At 38.7% G+C, this 16,689-nt stretch overlaps 2 protein-coding genes across 2 annotated transcripts; one reads left to right on the forward strand and one right to left on the reverse strand.

Moving 5' to 3' along the window:
* Positions 1-14,433: 14,433 nt before the first annotated feature.
* LOC149172937 (histone H4-like) lies at positions 14,434-14,998 on the reverse strand. The gene has a single exon (XM_089427843.1). The coding sequence runs from the start codon at positions 14,916-14,918 to the stop codon at positions 14,607-14,609; it is 312 nt and encodes a 103-aa protein (XP_089283969.1). The 5' UTR covers positions 14,919-14,998; the 3' UTR covers positions 14,434-14,606.
* Positions 14,999-15,009: 11 nt separating this feature from the next.
* LOC149172938 (chaperone protein dnaJ 11, chloroplastic-like) lies at positions 15,010-15,846 on the forward strand. The gene has a single exon (XM_089427842.1). It carries the CDS (start codon positions 15,183-15,185, stop codon positions 15,714-15,716), a length of 534 nt encoding a protein of 177 aa, XP_089283968.1. The 5' UTR covers positions 15,010-15,182; the 3' UTR covers positions 15,717-15,846.
* The last annotated feature ends 843 nt before the right edge of the window (positions 15,847-16,689 follow it).

Genomic DNA, 16,689 nt, shown 5'->3' on the forward strand with positions numbered 1-16,689 from the left:
TCAAATCCGGCCAGCTCTTGCACCAAGGAAAATGGCTCACTGGGGACCAAGTTCAGGAGAAGTTTCGCCATCTTATGGAGGAATTCAACGCAATGGATACCATTACTTCCTAAGGGGGGAGGAATGATCCAGGTGGATATTGGTGGCCACCCGCCTATTCCACATGGAACCCCACCATTGTTTCTTTCAGTATTTTAGTTTCCTTAATTGTAGCACAGTTTACTATTTTTGGCAGTTTTTTCAGGTCCTAAACTTCTGGAGCCATTTTGAGGACCTAAACTTGGAAATCTTGCTCTAAGAAATCTCATTGAGATCACATTTTTAGTTGTATTCCTCGGAGAGATCTTTCTAATGAGGTATCATGCACGTCAAACGAAGATAATATGACCAATCTATGACCCCCGGAAGTTGGCTGCCGAACTAACCCCAATGAGGCCCATAAACTCTTGGTGTTACATCTCCTCGGGTTAGGGTTTTCATTGTTTAGGGTTTTATCTTATGGTTCAATAATAAAAAGGCCCTTGAGCCTCATTGTAACCCAGTCCAGAGGCATGTAGCGGCCACATCTCTTCTCAGAGATAAGCTACCATCGCCCGAGCTAGTCTCATTTCCATTCTATTTGTAAGCATATTTCATTATTTGATATTAATGAGAGATAGTGTTATTTCTGTTGCATCTCTGTATTTATGGTTATAACTATAATTTGTTGTGTTCCTGTTTAAATTCGGATCAATGCCAATAACATCTTCTACACTAGATGGGTTGATCTCGACACAAGTGATATCATCAAGTCTTGGTGTTGAGAGCCTTCCAAATTCTGACACTGCCCATCTGCAGTTTACCCGACTAGGATTCTTAGCTAGGTGTACTAGTACCTTATTGCTATGTGTTGTAGGCTACATGGGTGGAAGAACAATGAAGTATTTGAAGAAAATTGGATATTTATGCTCAATTGGGTTGTTTCCTGTGGAAAAATATTTAATTGGGCTGGTATATGTTCTTTTGAGTTGCAACGTCATATTGGGCAGGCTAAAGCATCTCTAAGGACAAACCAGGCACTATAATTTTATATGTAAACATTTATATTGGATGGGATCCGTACATGGTATGCATTCCCAAGGATTTATTGGAACTGGACTCCACACGATGAGTTTTCAGTTTACTTCCATTGCAAAGTGTTATCAGATTTGAGTTTCAGAGGGGCATAAGACAAATTGGTAGATCATTTCTTCGCATTCATATTTCAGATGATATATGAGATCAATCCTCCTTGCATGACCGACCAAGTGAAGGAGTCATTACTTGATATTGTAGATTGGTTTGTTGCACCAGAAGGCACATATATAATATGCTTTCAATATTATATTTCTCCTCATATTATGCTGCGATATGTAACTAACAAGGTGGTCTTACAAGAAGTTTCTTATCAGTTGAATAAAGGGTTATCAAGAGTTATTCATATAAGGAAGAAGGCCCCTTGGCCCACTTTCCCTTTGAGGATTGGAATGTATGATCTAAAGAGCCACAAGGGGGTAGATGCATAAATACAAGAGCTAGACTGCTTGCACTTTGCATTCAAAGACTTTCAGGGAGTATGACCCGAGGAAAGTGTGCAAGGAACATTGTGATAGGATTGATTTTTCTTCAACGTATCCATCAATGGCTATTGTAGAAGATGAAAAGGTGAATCAATGGTACAATGCATTAACGAAGACACACTCAGGAATTGAAGTTGGTTGCCCCCAAGGTCCACCAGCTCAAGATGTATAGGTACAAGAGGCATCACAAACAACTACTCAAGAAAGGACTATAGCTCCAAGGAAAAGGATCAAGCATGATCTAGTGGCAGAAAGTAGTAGGAAACAGAAATTTGATCCATTGAATAAGGGATCCATTGAATTTGAACAAGAAAATATGCAACAAGAAGAAGCAAGATGAATTTTTCAAAAAGAAACAAGAAGAAGAAGAGGAAAGTATGAGAGTAGAAGAAGAACAATAAAGGACGTCACAGGAGGAGGAAGAAATACAAGGGCTAGAGGAAGAACATATGACTCAAGAAATATAAGAAGAATTGGAGGAAGATGATGCCATCCAACCCATAGATGATGAACCAAGTTATTCGATAAAACCTCCTCTTACAGGTGGCCATCTCCCATTTGACGAGATGGGAATCACACCTCCAGTAGAAGATAGAGCCATGGGCATATGTAGTGTCACCTTTGATCAGTTGAAGAAAATTATCGTGCAACAAAGGTGGATATTATTCCCAAATGATCCTCGTAATCTAGTCTTTGTGTCCACAAAAAAGGTGATAACTGTAAACATTAGGAGGAAACTAGGCAATCATGGCAGCTAATGTTGCTTTTGCTACAACAACACATTATAACTCAGAGTATCTGTTGAAAGAGAATTCACGATTAAGGAAAGAGTTGGTTGCAGTAAAGAAACAAGAAGAACATCTTGCTACAAAAAATCAATGACTACCTTCTTGTAGCTTCATCGTATCAGAATGACAGTCATCCATACAACAGGAATTGGGGCCAACGAAGGATACCATGGCACAACTGTATGATGAAATGATATTTCTCCATGAAGTAGTAGTGCCCCTTGTTGGTATGAAAAAGAAAGCACAAGAAGTCTTGAAGCTCTTAAAGGTGGCAGATAGAGTTATTGATCAAATCCAGGAATGGGCTGCCAAGTATTGGAATGTTCTGCAACAATTGGTTAGAAAGGATAGGATTGTCTCTGAAGTAGACATAGTACAAGTAAGACTCCACCATTAGAATTACATCCGTCTTGGAGAACAATCGGCTAATACTATTGCTTCCTATAGTTGACTGCATAATGGTTTAGAGTCTCTTGCATAGAAACACAAGATACCTTAAGTGGGATCACTTGGAGAGATAAAAAGTAGGGAAATCATCCTACAACAAGGCAGTATATTGAGAAAATCGAGCAAACATTATAACAAGAAGGCTTCACAATCACTAAAGACATTATTCTACAATATTCCATTACACCAGCTAAAGCTCATATGAAACTGTCATGGTTATGGAATAATGTACAATGGAGCTCTAAATCCTTATTGACAAAAGCACTAGAGGTGAATATGCGGTTAGTAGCAGACTTGTCAGTCCAGATCAAAGTCATTGCTACAGAATTCAAAGCATTGCATACATATATTACCAATGAGCTCCATGAAGAAAAAATGAATTATATATTGAAATCATTTTTGTCCTATAATAAGTTTTGTCTCATATAGCCACCATATTATATGTAACTTGTCTTTTGTATTGATTTTTAATGTAATGAAGTCCAAGGCACACATGTGGAATGTGAAAAGACACATGTGGAATGTGAAAAGACACATATGGAATGTAACAAGTCATGTACAGAATTTCAAAAGGGTGTATGGAAGCCCATAGGTCATAGAAGTTGAAAAGTCATGATGAACTCAAAATTCATTGTCACTTGTTATAAATAGCTCCTCATAACTCAAGTAAAGGGCTTGGATTCTTAGAGTTTGGCCTCGGCTTCTCTTGTATTGAATAGGAGGTAAATCATTCTATGGAGAAACAAGTTGTATCTTCGTGTTCCAAAAATGGATCTAGTGTTTCACCTATGTAACAGTGTACTTGGAACCTTTCATTAATAGTTAGAAGCTCCTCGAGTCATCACTTCTTCATGTATGCATTGTGAATATAGTAAGACTATTCTTGATATGTTTGCAGTATATGTTGGCATAATACATACTAAGGCTAATGAACAATTTTTTTGCTTAGATATGGACACTGTTGAATGAGTGTTGTTATGCTTCTTTGATTGTTGTTTATCTCGTGAACTAATTTGCAGGTAAATCAACAACTCTTTCTCTTCTGCTTGTGGGTCTCCCTTAGGATAGTACTATTACTTCCCTAATTGGAGGCTTGTTTCCATTTATCAGCTGTGGAAGTTTCTACATTTGATTGCACACAAATTTTACATTCTTTCTGCCCCAAAGAGGTGTTTGTGATCTCTTGTGTATGTATTGTAACCAAAGCGTACCTCTAAAACCTTTGCAATGGTGTCCAAACCATATTAGCTAGATGGGACTCCTACAACAAAAGGTGTGAGGTCTAATTGGGAACTCACATTGGCTAGATCCCCTATATGTTGGCAGTATCCAACACCGTCAACATTTTGGCACTAGAAGGAGCCGACTAGATGACATGTTGATCTTGTGAAGTGTGTTTGAATCTCTTACCTTAAATGGCTTCATCCCATATCATAATCTCGAGGTGTTCTTTGGAAGCTTTAGATCTTTCAATCCCTCTAGAATTTCTACATAACTTGTCACATTTAAAGTTCGATGGAAAGGGTACGATAACCGTCCTTGTTTATGTGATTGTGTTGTTCAATTTTTTCTTTTAGGTGGTGTTTATTCATCCTCACAAGGTTGTTCACCCTTACATTGGTTGGTCGTGCTAAGAAATGATGTTATTCTTTACCCACTACTTCTATCTATTCTTTAAGCAATTGCTTAATGAGCTTCAAAATGTTTTTGGCAAGTATGAATATCAATATGTTCTTAATGAATTCAATCACCTTAGAATGGTATTGAATGAATCTCTCAAATAGTTTTCTGACCGATTATTTCATCTTTGGTATGAATTTTCAAATGAGAATGTGGATTGAAAATTTTTGGATGAAAATTTTTGTTTCTTAATCATGATTTGAAGAAAATATTTTGAATCTGATTCATCACGCACTCTCGTTCAAAAGGAATTTCAACATCCTAAAGAAGAATTCAATGTTCCTTTTATCCCTTGTCCCCCTCCTTTCATTTTTCCTTTATGTGCACCTCATGATAGCATAAGCTCATACCAATCTTGGATAAGCCTACTAATCCTTTCAATTGATCAAATAAATCATCAATCCATGGTAAGGGATATATGTTCGTGATGGCCACCTTATTCAATTTCTTGTAATAAATACACAACTTGAGTGTGTCATCCTTCTTCACAAATAGAAATGGTGCTCCTCGTGGAGACACAATTGACCTTATGTAGCCCTTCTCCAACATCTTCTTGTGTTGTAGCTTCAACTCAACTAATTTTGGAGTGCTCATTCTATATGGAGCCTTAGATGCTAGAGCTCCTCTAAAAACTATATTAAAAGAGGTTATTTCCTTAGGATATCACTATCAATCTTCTCAATACTACAATTAGCTTCAATGATGCTAGATATTTGCACAATGAATAGAATGAATCTCTTTAGGTGACTTCTCTTGGCTTTCATAGCTAAGATTAATCTCACCGAAGTGGGTTTCATTTTTCCCTGTAATACTTTATTCTCTCCAACTTCATCTAGGCATTCAATTTTCTTCTCAAACCAATTTACCTTGGTTCAGTGTAGGTAAAACCAGTCCATACCCAATAGTACATTATATTCTCCTAAGAATAGCACATTGATATTTGCAATATTTGGAATCCCAATCAATTTGATTGATGAAGCCCTCACCCAATAATCAACTCTTATTTTCATCCCTGTGGTTAGTTGAACTAACCAAGGATCGTTATGTGCTTCCCTCTTTACTACACACTGCTCAACAATAGCAAGAGTGATGTAACTAAAATTTGAACCAGGGTCAATAAAAACTGAAATATTTTTGTCACAAAGAATACTTTCCATCTCTATAATCATTGTATGGTGATTATCCCTTAATGCATAAATTCTGGCTATATTTTGAGCCACATCCTTAACTGTGTCTGCCTCCTATGCATTATACATTGTTAGGCTAACGTGCTTATGTTGTGGGCCCTTCTCATAACTCTTAAATGATTTCCTCCAGAAGTCCAATACTTGAATGGGCCCTTTTCATAATCCTTGTCTTCTTCTTGAGTAGAATGGTCTCTACTAGCAATGTTGGACCTTTACTATTTTTCTTGGTTAACAAGGATCGAACTCGCTACCTTGGAATTCCCCTTGAATTTCCATTTTGATTTATACTAAGGCCTACACTTATATTGCTCATAGTAGTGCTTCAACTTTTGAATTGCATCATCTAATGTCTTGGGCTACTCAAATTTAATTATGTCCTTGAAGGATTGCGACAGTCCACTAACATATATTTGAATCCTCGCTTTTTCTTCCTTAAGGCAAGGAACATACCTTAGTAGCTCTAAGAATTTGGTGGTATACTCACCATCTGTCATTTGTCCCAATATGATTTCATAGAAATCCTTAGACTTACTGTCGAAATATCTCTCAGATAGATACGTTTTCCTAAAATACACCTCAAACTCCTTCCAGGACAACTCTTCTTCTCTTATGCCCTTTACATTTTTAAGATATTCCCACCACATATTAGCCTTTCCTTTTAGGTTGGAAGTAACTACCTTTTCTTTCATATTCTCTAATCAATCATGGCTTTGAAAGAATTTATTCATTCCCAAGAGCCATGCTTTGACATCCTTTGATTTCCTCATTTCACCATCAAAGGTAGGAGGCTCAGCCTTCTTAAACTCCTCTGGTACATGGTATCTTTTCCTCCTTTCCTCATGGTGATGATGATGGCGATGGAAATGTGGCCTTCTATGAACATCCTCATACAACTGTTCATGGGTGCTTGACTTCTTTTTAGGAGTACTTAATAAAGTGCCTCCTTTCACAATGTCTTCACTTGAGAGTCTGACATGACTCTTTCTATATATGTTCTCATTTTCCCCATTGGTTTTTTATTGTTGTCCCAAAGTGTATTTCATGTCCCTATGGATGATCCTAAACTCATGCTTCCTCTGCCTTTTCAGGTCCGATAGGATTTGTAGTATGACTACTTTGACTTTTGATTGTTTCTCTTGCACTTTGACAAGCCCCTCATTGTTAACCTTACAACTCCTTATTATTTCTCTCATGCACCTCAATGTGTCCATCCAATTAGGAGAGCCTATCCCTTCTTGTTTTCCAACTGATCTTTCTTCTTCATTTATCCTTCCTTCTTCGTATCCATGTTGTGATTGACCTGAGCTATAATGCGCCATTTTACTATTAATTCCTCAATCCATTGGATTTATATTGTACCATCCTTTGTTATTCATGTGGTCTTTTACCTTCATCTCTTTGGCCTTAGTGTATTTTATATGATTCCATATACATGCATAACTGTTATATTTTAACAAAATTCATATGCATAATAAACACTATCACCTTGGCTTCTACTAGAAATATGTTGATGTAAGGCTACATGCAACACTACACCTTAGTTAGCACTTCTGTATCAACACAATCATATCCAATTATTAATATCATGCTATATGAAAATATCACAATAAATAGACCAAGAGACACATATATTAAACACACAAAAATAGGGTTTCTAATGCTCAACACGAGGCTTTAAGGCCTCACTGGATCTTCAAAGGTCCAATGTCACCTTTGCTTGTTAGTTCTGCAATAAAGCCCTTCCAATCCAAGTGTTGAACCTAGAAGCTTTAATACTACGTTATAACACACCCCCTACTAACCCTAGCCCAAACTAAGGAAGAAAGAGGTAGTTACCATTATGACCCAACTCCCATTGTCACATTATGGAAATGGGATCCAATTTTTTGACATTTTTCTAATTTCTCAAAATGAGAAATGAATGACACTGGTGTATTCATCTTGTCGAGATCTTTCCAATGATATAAATTTTGTTCCAATTCAGATATCAAATCAAAATACATGACCTATTAAAGTATCGGCATACTAAATAGTGTCACATCATCAAGCTTGCCACATGGCCTCCACGACATGTCCACATGGCTATCAAATTATATGCCAAGTGGTAGCTATTGACCTTCTCATAATAGGTCATGTATAACCCCAACTCTATGGTCCCCACGACTAACTATGACATAATATATGTGTGTGTGTGTGTGTGTGGGGGGGCGGGCTCTATGGTCACATCAATGCACTGCATAAAACCCCAATGGGTACCCTACTACTCCCCACCAAAACTATCGAGGATATTCCCTCCGGGCTATGTGGAAATTCACATCTTGCCAAGGGACTTAGTCTCATTGTTAGTCTCACAACTCCTTATTTCTACTCTCAAGCTCCTCAACGTGTCCATCGAATCATGATAGTCTAACCCTCCTCGCTATCCAACAGATCTTTCTTCTTCATGTGTCCTTCCTTCTTCATATCCATGCTATGATTGAACTGAGCTATACTGCACCATTCAACTATTCATTCCATGGACCATTGGTTCTATATTGTAGCACCGTTTGTTATTCATGTGGTCTTTTAACGTCATGTCTTTGGCCTTATTGTCTTTTATGTGCTACCATACACACGCATATCTGTTAAATTTTAACAAATTTAGATGCATAATAAACACTATTACCTTGGCTTCGTATTGGAAATATGTTGATGTAAAGATAGATGCAATAGTACACCTCAGTTGAAACTTCAATATAACCACAATCATATACAACCATTAATATCATGATACATGAAAATATCACAATAAAATATGCCAAGCAACACATATAATCAATACACAACATACATGTTTCTAATTTTCTAATGCTCAACACGAGGCTTTAAGGCCTCATTGGATCATCAAAGGTCTATTGTCAAAACTTTACTTATTAGTTCTACGATAGAGCCCTTCTAGTCCAAGTGTTAAACCTAAAATCTTTGATAACCCCCTACTAACCCTAGCTCAAACTAAGGTAGAATGAGATAGTTACTATGATGACTTGACTCCCTTTGTCATTTTATGGAAATGGGGTCCAATTTTCCACCTTTTTTCAACTTTCAAAAAACAAGAAACAAATGACATCATTATGTTCATCTCATTGAGACATTTCCAATTATATAAATTTTCTTCCAATCTAGCTCCCAAATCAAAAGATATGGATGATTAAAGTCTTATAATATTAAATATTAGTGCCACGTCATTAGGCCTGCCACATGGCCCCCATGTAATGTCCACATGACTATCAGATTACATGCCACACCATGACAAGTGGTAGCAACCGACTTTCTCATACCAGGTCACGTATAACCCCATCACTATGGTCCTAATGTCTAACTATGACATAATACACACACACACACATACACACATTTGATGTATGTAGATGTGGACCTTCTATGGCTACGTCACTCCACTGCATAGAACTCTGACAGGTTCCCATACTACTCCCCTCCGAAACTACTGAGGATATTCCCTTTGAGCTATATGGTAATTCACATCTCGCTATGGGACTTTGTCTCCCACCACCTTGTAAGCGGGATCCTTCGCACCAGATGGTGCTCATACCCATTGATACCGGTCCATGTGCCATGTCACCCTGCTACATAAAGCCTTAGACATTCTACCATTTTCTCTATCTACAATATTGTGGGAATAGATTTCGAGGTGACGACACCAGTTCACACCATCGGGGCGAACTAAATCCTGTATCACACCTTCCACATAGACTAGGTACCCTGTAATCTTTGAACCCCTTGCCATTCATCACTTTCCCATTGTATTCCATTCGGGGATGTTCCAACTTATTAATATAATACCCACATAGAGGCTCACCATGTCACCTCATCTCGAGGACATGGTTGTGTGAGTTCCTTCTTCTGCTATTGTTCAAAACCCTAGGGAAGACTCTCTAGGGAAAACCTCTGGGAAACATCAATGGTTATAAATCACTTTCCCATAAAAAAACCCGGATCTCTCTTTGGTTAAGTGCCTGTTTATAATGCACGGTCACTTGGCCTACCTAAATTGTGCCTCCCAACTCCTTCGAGTACTAACCTTCTAGCCCTGTGGTGTAGGTGTTGGGTGAATTACTTGGGCCTTTCTTCCCTCAGAAATTAGTCGCAGTGGTTCTAGTGCACAGAAGCCTAATACGACTTAGTTCTTGAACCCTTATATTATTAGGACTTGGCCTCACTTGATGCATGTGCATAAGGTGTTGGCATTATGACTCAGATTTGGAACTATGACACAGGTGTTGTCCTTGATGGAAACTCACTCAAATGACAGTTCAACAAGTTGACAGCACAAAGTTACAAATCAAACTTCACAGAATGAGGAAAGAGAGGTATACGCAGGTTCACCTTGACAAAGTAGCGTATACACGCTGGTTAACATAAAAAAAGGAGCGTATACGTACACACACACTTTCACAGAATGAAAGGCGTGTATATATTGGAAAACTAAGTTTTGGTCCAAGGTATTTGGTCCATGGTATTTTGATCCATGGTATTGGTTCAAGATATATGGTCTGAGGTATTGACCCTAAGTATTTGGTACAAGGTATTGGTCCTAAGTGGTTTTGGTCCATGGTATTGAATAAGGCCTAAGACTATAAAAGCATGAGAAGATCATTAGGAAAAGGTACTCAAGTATTGAATATTTGATGATGAGCAAGATCTAGTATACATGTTATTGGGTTATGGTTGATAGCTGGATCTAAACTGAGGATGAACCTTAGCGCGTGATGAAGGATAAGATCTAATGTTGGGTCAAGATCTTAAGGCTTGAAGTGATTTATCTTTATGTGGTTTGATCATTTATCTAAATAACTGGCACATGTTGTAGTCTGTAAATATGATGATCTAGGTATAATTGAAGTCTGGAATTGTTGTAATGTTTAAATCATCATTTACAGATCTGTACGCAGGTTCACTTTAGAAAAGGCACATATACACGCTAGTTTTGCATATCAAAACAACGTATACATCTTAAATTTGATTTGCAGATCTGTACACGGGTTCGCCTTGAGAAAATAGCGTATGCACACAGGTTCGACACATGGAAGTAGCGTATACCTTATAAAATATGTTTTAGCTACTTCTGTTTCCTGTTGCAGTGTTCTAGGTTCTAGCTTGGGTTCTGGTCACTGTATTCAGGTAACAACATTTTGTATGATCAGAGTGATTGATTGATTCGGTTGTGGTTGGTTCGAAAAGGGAGATTGGTTGTTACAGATATATTTGATGATTGAATGATATTGTTGATGGATCCAGTCTGAAAATTTATGAAGCATGGTCCCTGGAAGAAAAGAAAAGGTTGTAGCCTTCTGTAGGCCAGCACCTTCTGTAGGCCGGCACCTTTCACTTAGCGTCACCATGCATTCATTGTCTTACTTACTTTCGGTTGCCCATCGGCGAGTCGGGCCAACCTTGGCCCAACTCTACCTCACTAAGACTGCATTGCACAATCTGGGGAAGGAAGGCTTTACCTTCCTCTCCAGAAATGCACATTTTTTCCCAACATTGGCCTCCAGGATTGTTTTGCACATTTCTGGAGGACAGTGACTGCTGGCCCAGGAAATTGTGCAATTCAGTCCCTGGGCCTGCAGTCCTTCCTAGCTGGAATTTCACATTGCGCAATCCTAGCATCCATCAGCCAGTCTGGATTACGCATTGCGCAAATCCAGCAGCTAATCTGGATTGCGCATTGCGTAGATCCAGCAGCCAGTCCTGCCTCCCAGACAACCTAGACTGCCTTTTGCACAGTTTTGGCAGCTAGTCACCCAGCCTCCCAGAAGAAATTGCACAATCTTGCTCATCAGTTTCCCAGGTATGTGTTGTGTCATTCCCCAGAATTTGCTTTGTTTTCGTTGATAGATTTCTTGCCATGCATGTTTCTTGTCTCCAAATCTTTCAGGTGTTCATCTGTCTTAATGGCTTCCATGATAACATGATCTCAGGACACTGATAGAAATGGAGTTGGAGCGGCAGCTGAGCAAGTGTCTTCTAGCCTGCTAATATATGAAGACACACAGTTGTATCTAGACAAGGACATCAAACTGAATTGGCAAGAGGTCAATGAAACATTTGCAGGCACTTTTTGGGAACACCTTGAAGACCGTCAAGTGTACATGAAAATTCACAAGTCCAGCTTGTACTAGATTGCATGGCGATACCCCGTGTTCCCATGTAAGGACATGATACACTAGATCGTCTCTCACACTAATCCCGAGACGATGACCTTGAGTAGTGTCAGTGGGACGAAGCTTGCGACCTTCTGGGAGCATGATTATGATGAGATGTATTGGATTTCAAGGCTCATTACTGTCATGGAGACTCCATTCAACTTACCCAACAACAGTGCGAACTCCCGAGACATTCTAAAAGATTGGGTAAAGGAGCCAGCTCGTTTCAAGATGACACCCAACCAGGTCTATAAGACAAAGATACTAAGGAAGGTGTACAAATACTTGATCATATTTTCTTGTCGACTGTATGGCCAAGCAAGTACAGAAACCTTCCCACAGGGTTGGGTGGTTACACTGGACTAAGTGGCTAGAGAAGGAAAACCATGTAACTGGTCCAACATACTGGCTCATTGGCTGAAGGAGCAAGTCACAAAGGCTCGACAATCACCTACAGGTACGCATGTAGAGATTTACATGTCTACCTACATCCTAGATGCAATCTGTGCTCGACATGAGTTCCCAGGCTTGGAGTGGGCATGGTCACCGACGAAGACTGTTGTGAACACATATTTCAAGTTGTTGTTCGAATGCAGGTTCAAAGGAGTCATCACACGGCTATCCGATCATTTTTTCCTCCCAGTGTACAAGATGATACTTGAACATGATCCACCCTGCATGTCAAAGGCAACAATGGAGGCATTGATAGGCATTGCAGATTGGTATGCCTCATTGCTCGACACTTTCATCTGAATGTTCAATGCGGAGAAGCCTCCGCATGTTCTGCCAAAGGTTTCGTTGGACGTACTTGTCATGCAGGAAGTAGCATATCACATCTCAGCAGGATTGATAGCTAGACTGCAGTGGAAGAATAAGGCACCTTGGCCCACTCTTCCATTGTGGAGTGGGTTATATGAGATCCGGAGTATCAAGCAAGTGTTGAAAAGTGTGCAACAAGAAATTTTTGTTGAGAGTGCAACAAGATGATGGAGCTTAGTGAAAAGAGTCGCCTTCACTAAGTGGGCCCGCAGGCTATTTTTGGTGCAAGTCTATTTTTAGACTATGTCTATTTTTAGACATATGGATCATGTCTATGGATTGTAGGTTGATGTTTATGGATGATTGGTCAAGTTGGGAAAAATAGATGGACTTCTATTTTTGATGAAAGTGTGAGTGATCACAGTGTGAGTGATCAAAGTCTATTTTTAGACTGGCTGTCAAAAATAGAAAAATCAAATATTATTGTCTCATAATAATATTTGGACTATAAACTTGATCTTATTCTCTTGGAGCACTTCAGTTTGAGCTACAGAGGTGGCACATGCAGCTGTTAGAAGGAAATACGCTTTTCTTATGAGTCAGTTGAGTTGTTGCATGCATGACTTCAGTTAGAACTCAATCAGTTGAGTTTGGTGGAGTTGATGGAGTTGTGTTCAGTTTGACTTGGTTAAACTAGTTGTAGTTAGTCTAACTGCAGATAGACTAATGATGAGTTGTTAAACTAATTATTAACTCATGATGCAACTAATGAATACATCAGTTAACTCAGTTGCATGTCAGTGCATGTTCAGTTCAATAGGGACATGTGGTAGAGAATCAGATTGCTATCAGTTGTGACTATAGTTGTGCACCAGATCTTGCACAATCAAGGGATTGAGTATGCCAATGAGTTTGCTCACATATTTGCCCAGTATTGTAGCCTTTTCTCACGTCCAACAGAGTGTGAATGATTATTTGCAGGTCAAATACGAATTTGGTAAACCATTCTCATCAGTTCTAGAGCAGGTATTGAGTTGGAGAGGCAGGCAAGCAATGGGATAGATTTGGAGATCAGATCTTAGCTGTATTGTGTGTAACAGGTGGAGCTGGTACTGGATTGCTTGTGATAAGCATTGTACTTTGTAATGTTACATGATTCAATCAATATAATATACAAATAGTTGGGGTTTTTAGCGAGATGCTTTCCCCGGGATACATGCTGTGTTAATGAGTTTGATTGATGCTTCTATGTGCGCCTGTGAATGTTTCTGCTTCTGTAAATTGATGATCAACGTAGAGGAGATTATGTATTATACATGTTCCACTTATAATTGTATGATCAGGATAATCTCTGTGAATATGTGTTAAATTATTCAAAATTTCTACATGGTATCAGAGTTAGATGATTTGTAGAAAAAGTTTCTACATGGTATCGGAGCTAGATGATTTGTAGAAAAAGTTTCTACATGGTATCAGAGCTGCTTGATTTGTAGAAGAGATTATTTACAAGATATCAAGCAAGGATTGATCATCTGATCTACTATTCAGGAAGTGTTTACATTCTATTTCTTCAGGCAGAGTCTGTAATCGGGCCAGGTAGCCTCTGGATTCATCCTTCCCTTGGAAGGTGAGATATCCAGTGAATGCCCATACAGTCAATCTCTGTACAAGAAATATTGTGTTCTCACGAATCTTAGGTCCGAGGCGGTTGAGTTTTGAGCTGGTGGAATTCATTTATTCCAAAGCAAGAGATAAACAAAAATACAAAAAAGCAATCTGAATAAACCAAAGCTTGCATTAATACCCCAAAAAAGGATAATCACAATCTATTCAATATATATAAGGGATTGCCAAGATTAACATTCCCAAATAGAGAAGGGTGGTGTCAACAGACACCATGGGAAATAATGAACAAAAACAGGAATAACGAATTGAAGCTTCTCAGCCTCCGAAGCCGTAAAGGGTTCGGCCCTGCCTCTTTAGGGAGTAGACAACATCCATGGCTGTCACAGTCTTTCTCCTGGCGTGCTCTGTGTATGTCACGGCATCTCTGATCACATTCTCCAAGAAGATCTTCAAGACGCCTCTGGTCTCTTCATAGATGAGCCCACTGATACGCTTGACACCTCCTCTCCTGGCAAGACGCCTGATGGCAGGCTTAGTAATGCCCTGAATGTTATCTCTGAGCACCTTCCTGTGCCTCTTGGCACCTCCTTTCCCCAAACCCTTTCCGCCCTTTCCACGCCCAGACATTTTTCCTGACAACACTAAATTCCTCGGCTACTCGAAAAATGAAGATGAGGTGTGACAAACGATGATATGTTTGCCCCTGTGCGCAGAACGTATTTCTCCTTCTCCTCCTCTTATTGCTTTTTGTTTGTGAATCCCCTCTGTTTACTCATAGTTTTGATGATCGGTCGTCCATTCTTCTCTTATCCATAGTTTCCGCGAGCGATTATTCAGTAGATCAGTATCAGTCCCTTTGGTTTTTAGAAGAAGAAAAATTAGATACCAGCAATGGCATTTTCCCTTCTATTTTCCTCTAATGTTTTCTCCTCCACTGAATCACCGCGCGCTGGTCATAGGGGCCGCCAAACACTGCCTGTGGGATCGAGCACCATTAGCAGAAATGTTAGATTTCGGCGGTGTTTCCAGGTGAGAGGAATGCAGGCCTCTGCGGGCGCAGAAGCAGTTATTTCAGAACCTGGTCACATAGAGTCAAAAGATTTGTATCAGGTACTGGAGATAAGCCCCACGGCGACTGCAAAGGATATAAAGAGGGCTTACAGAAAGCTGGCACGGGAGTATCATCCGGATCAGGCGATTTCTCCTGAGGTAAAAAGTGAGCGCACACAGTTGTTTTTAAGGATTCACAATGCGTATGCGACTCTTTCGGATCCACGTGACCGCGCTGAATATGACCGACAGCTTTTGGCCCAAAAGAGGGCTTTGGCTGGAAAAACGTGGATTAAAGCGACCAATAGACGAGCTCCCACGTATGGATATTGTGGTCACGTGGGGCGGAGTTGGGAAACAGATCAGTGCTGGTGATCTTCCTCTCTAATAATATGAGTTTTAAAGGCGATTTTGTGGGAAATGAAGAAACTGCATTTCACCGTGTAAATATGTATAATTTTTTAATACAGATTTTTTTGCCCAGAGGTATATTATAGGGTCTGTTGGCATAATCTTTTTTGGTTCAACTTTGATTTGACATTTTTTTTAATATAAAAATTAAATACTTTTAAATAAATAACAATATTTAATATAATGAAAAATAAAAGCAAATAAAAAATGGCATTAGTTTTAATTATAAACATAATACAATTTTTATAATTTCTGTGAATGTGCTCCTCCTTTGGGCATAATTTTTTTTAGTTCTCAACTTTGACTTGACATTTTTTATACTTTTAAATAAATATATTAATATAATGAAAAATAAAAACAAAGCAAAAATGACATTAGTTTTAATTATAAATATAATACATTTTCTATAATTTCCGTGAATGTGCTCTTTCCACTGGTATAGCCGTGAATGTGCTCTTTCCACTCGTATAGGATAGGGCAATGTGACGAAGATTTAGTAAAAATATTTCTCTTATTTAACTATAAATAAATTATTTTGTAAATATTTTAATATAAGACTTGAATATCTATTTTGAGACATAATCCACCATGCCACACTTCGTAGGATGGATGGACAGGATCAGTTTTTTCTGGGGAAATTTGGATGTATGTTCAATTCATCATATCAGCAGGGCTCAAAATCAGGGGTCTTGGTTTTTGTATGTATCTTCTGAAAGGAAAATTTTCACTATCCAGGAATTTTCTCTTCCTTATTTCTAATTTTATGAAAGCAGTCTCACAGGTATACATGGGTTTTCTCCTTCGCCTTATGTTTGTTTTAAAAAATGTTGCTTCTTGTTTCTCTTCTGACGAACTTTTTCTCCTATGGCAACTTTATGATCTAAGAAAATCTTAAAGCTGGATGTTAGTCTATGATCTATTGGTTTTCCTGGCAACA

The sequence above is a fragment of the Pinus tabuliformis genome, chromosome 4_2 (assembly GCF_031772625.1).
Source record: "Pinus tabuliformis cultivar Carrire ecotype Pingquan chromosome 4_2, CPIR1, whole genome shotgun sequence".
NCBI classification, from domain to species: domain Eukaryota; kingdom Viridiplantae; phylum Streptophyta; class Pinopsida; order Pinales; family Pinaceae; genus Pinus; species Pinus tabuliformis.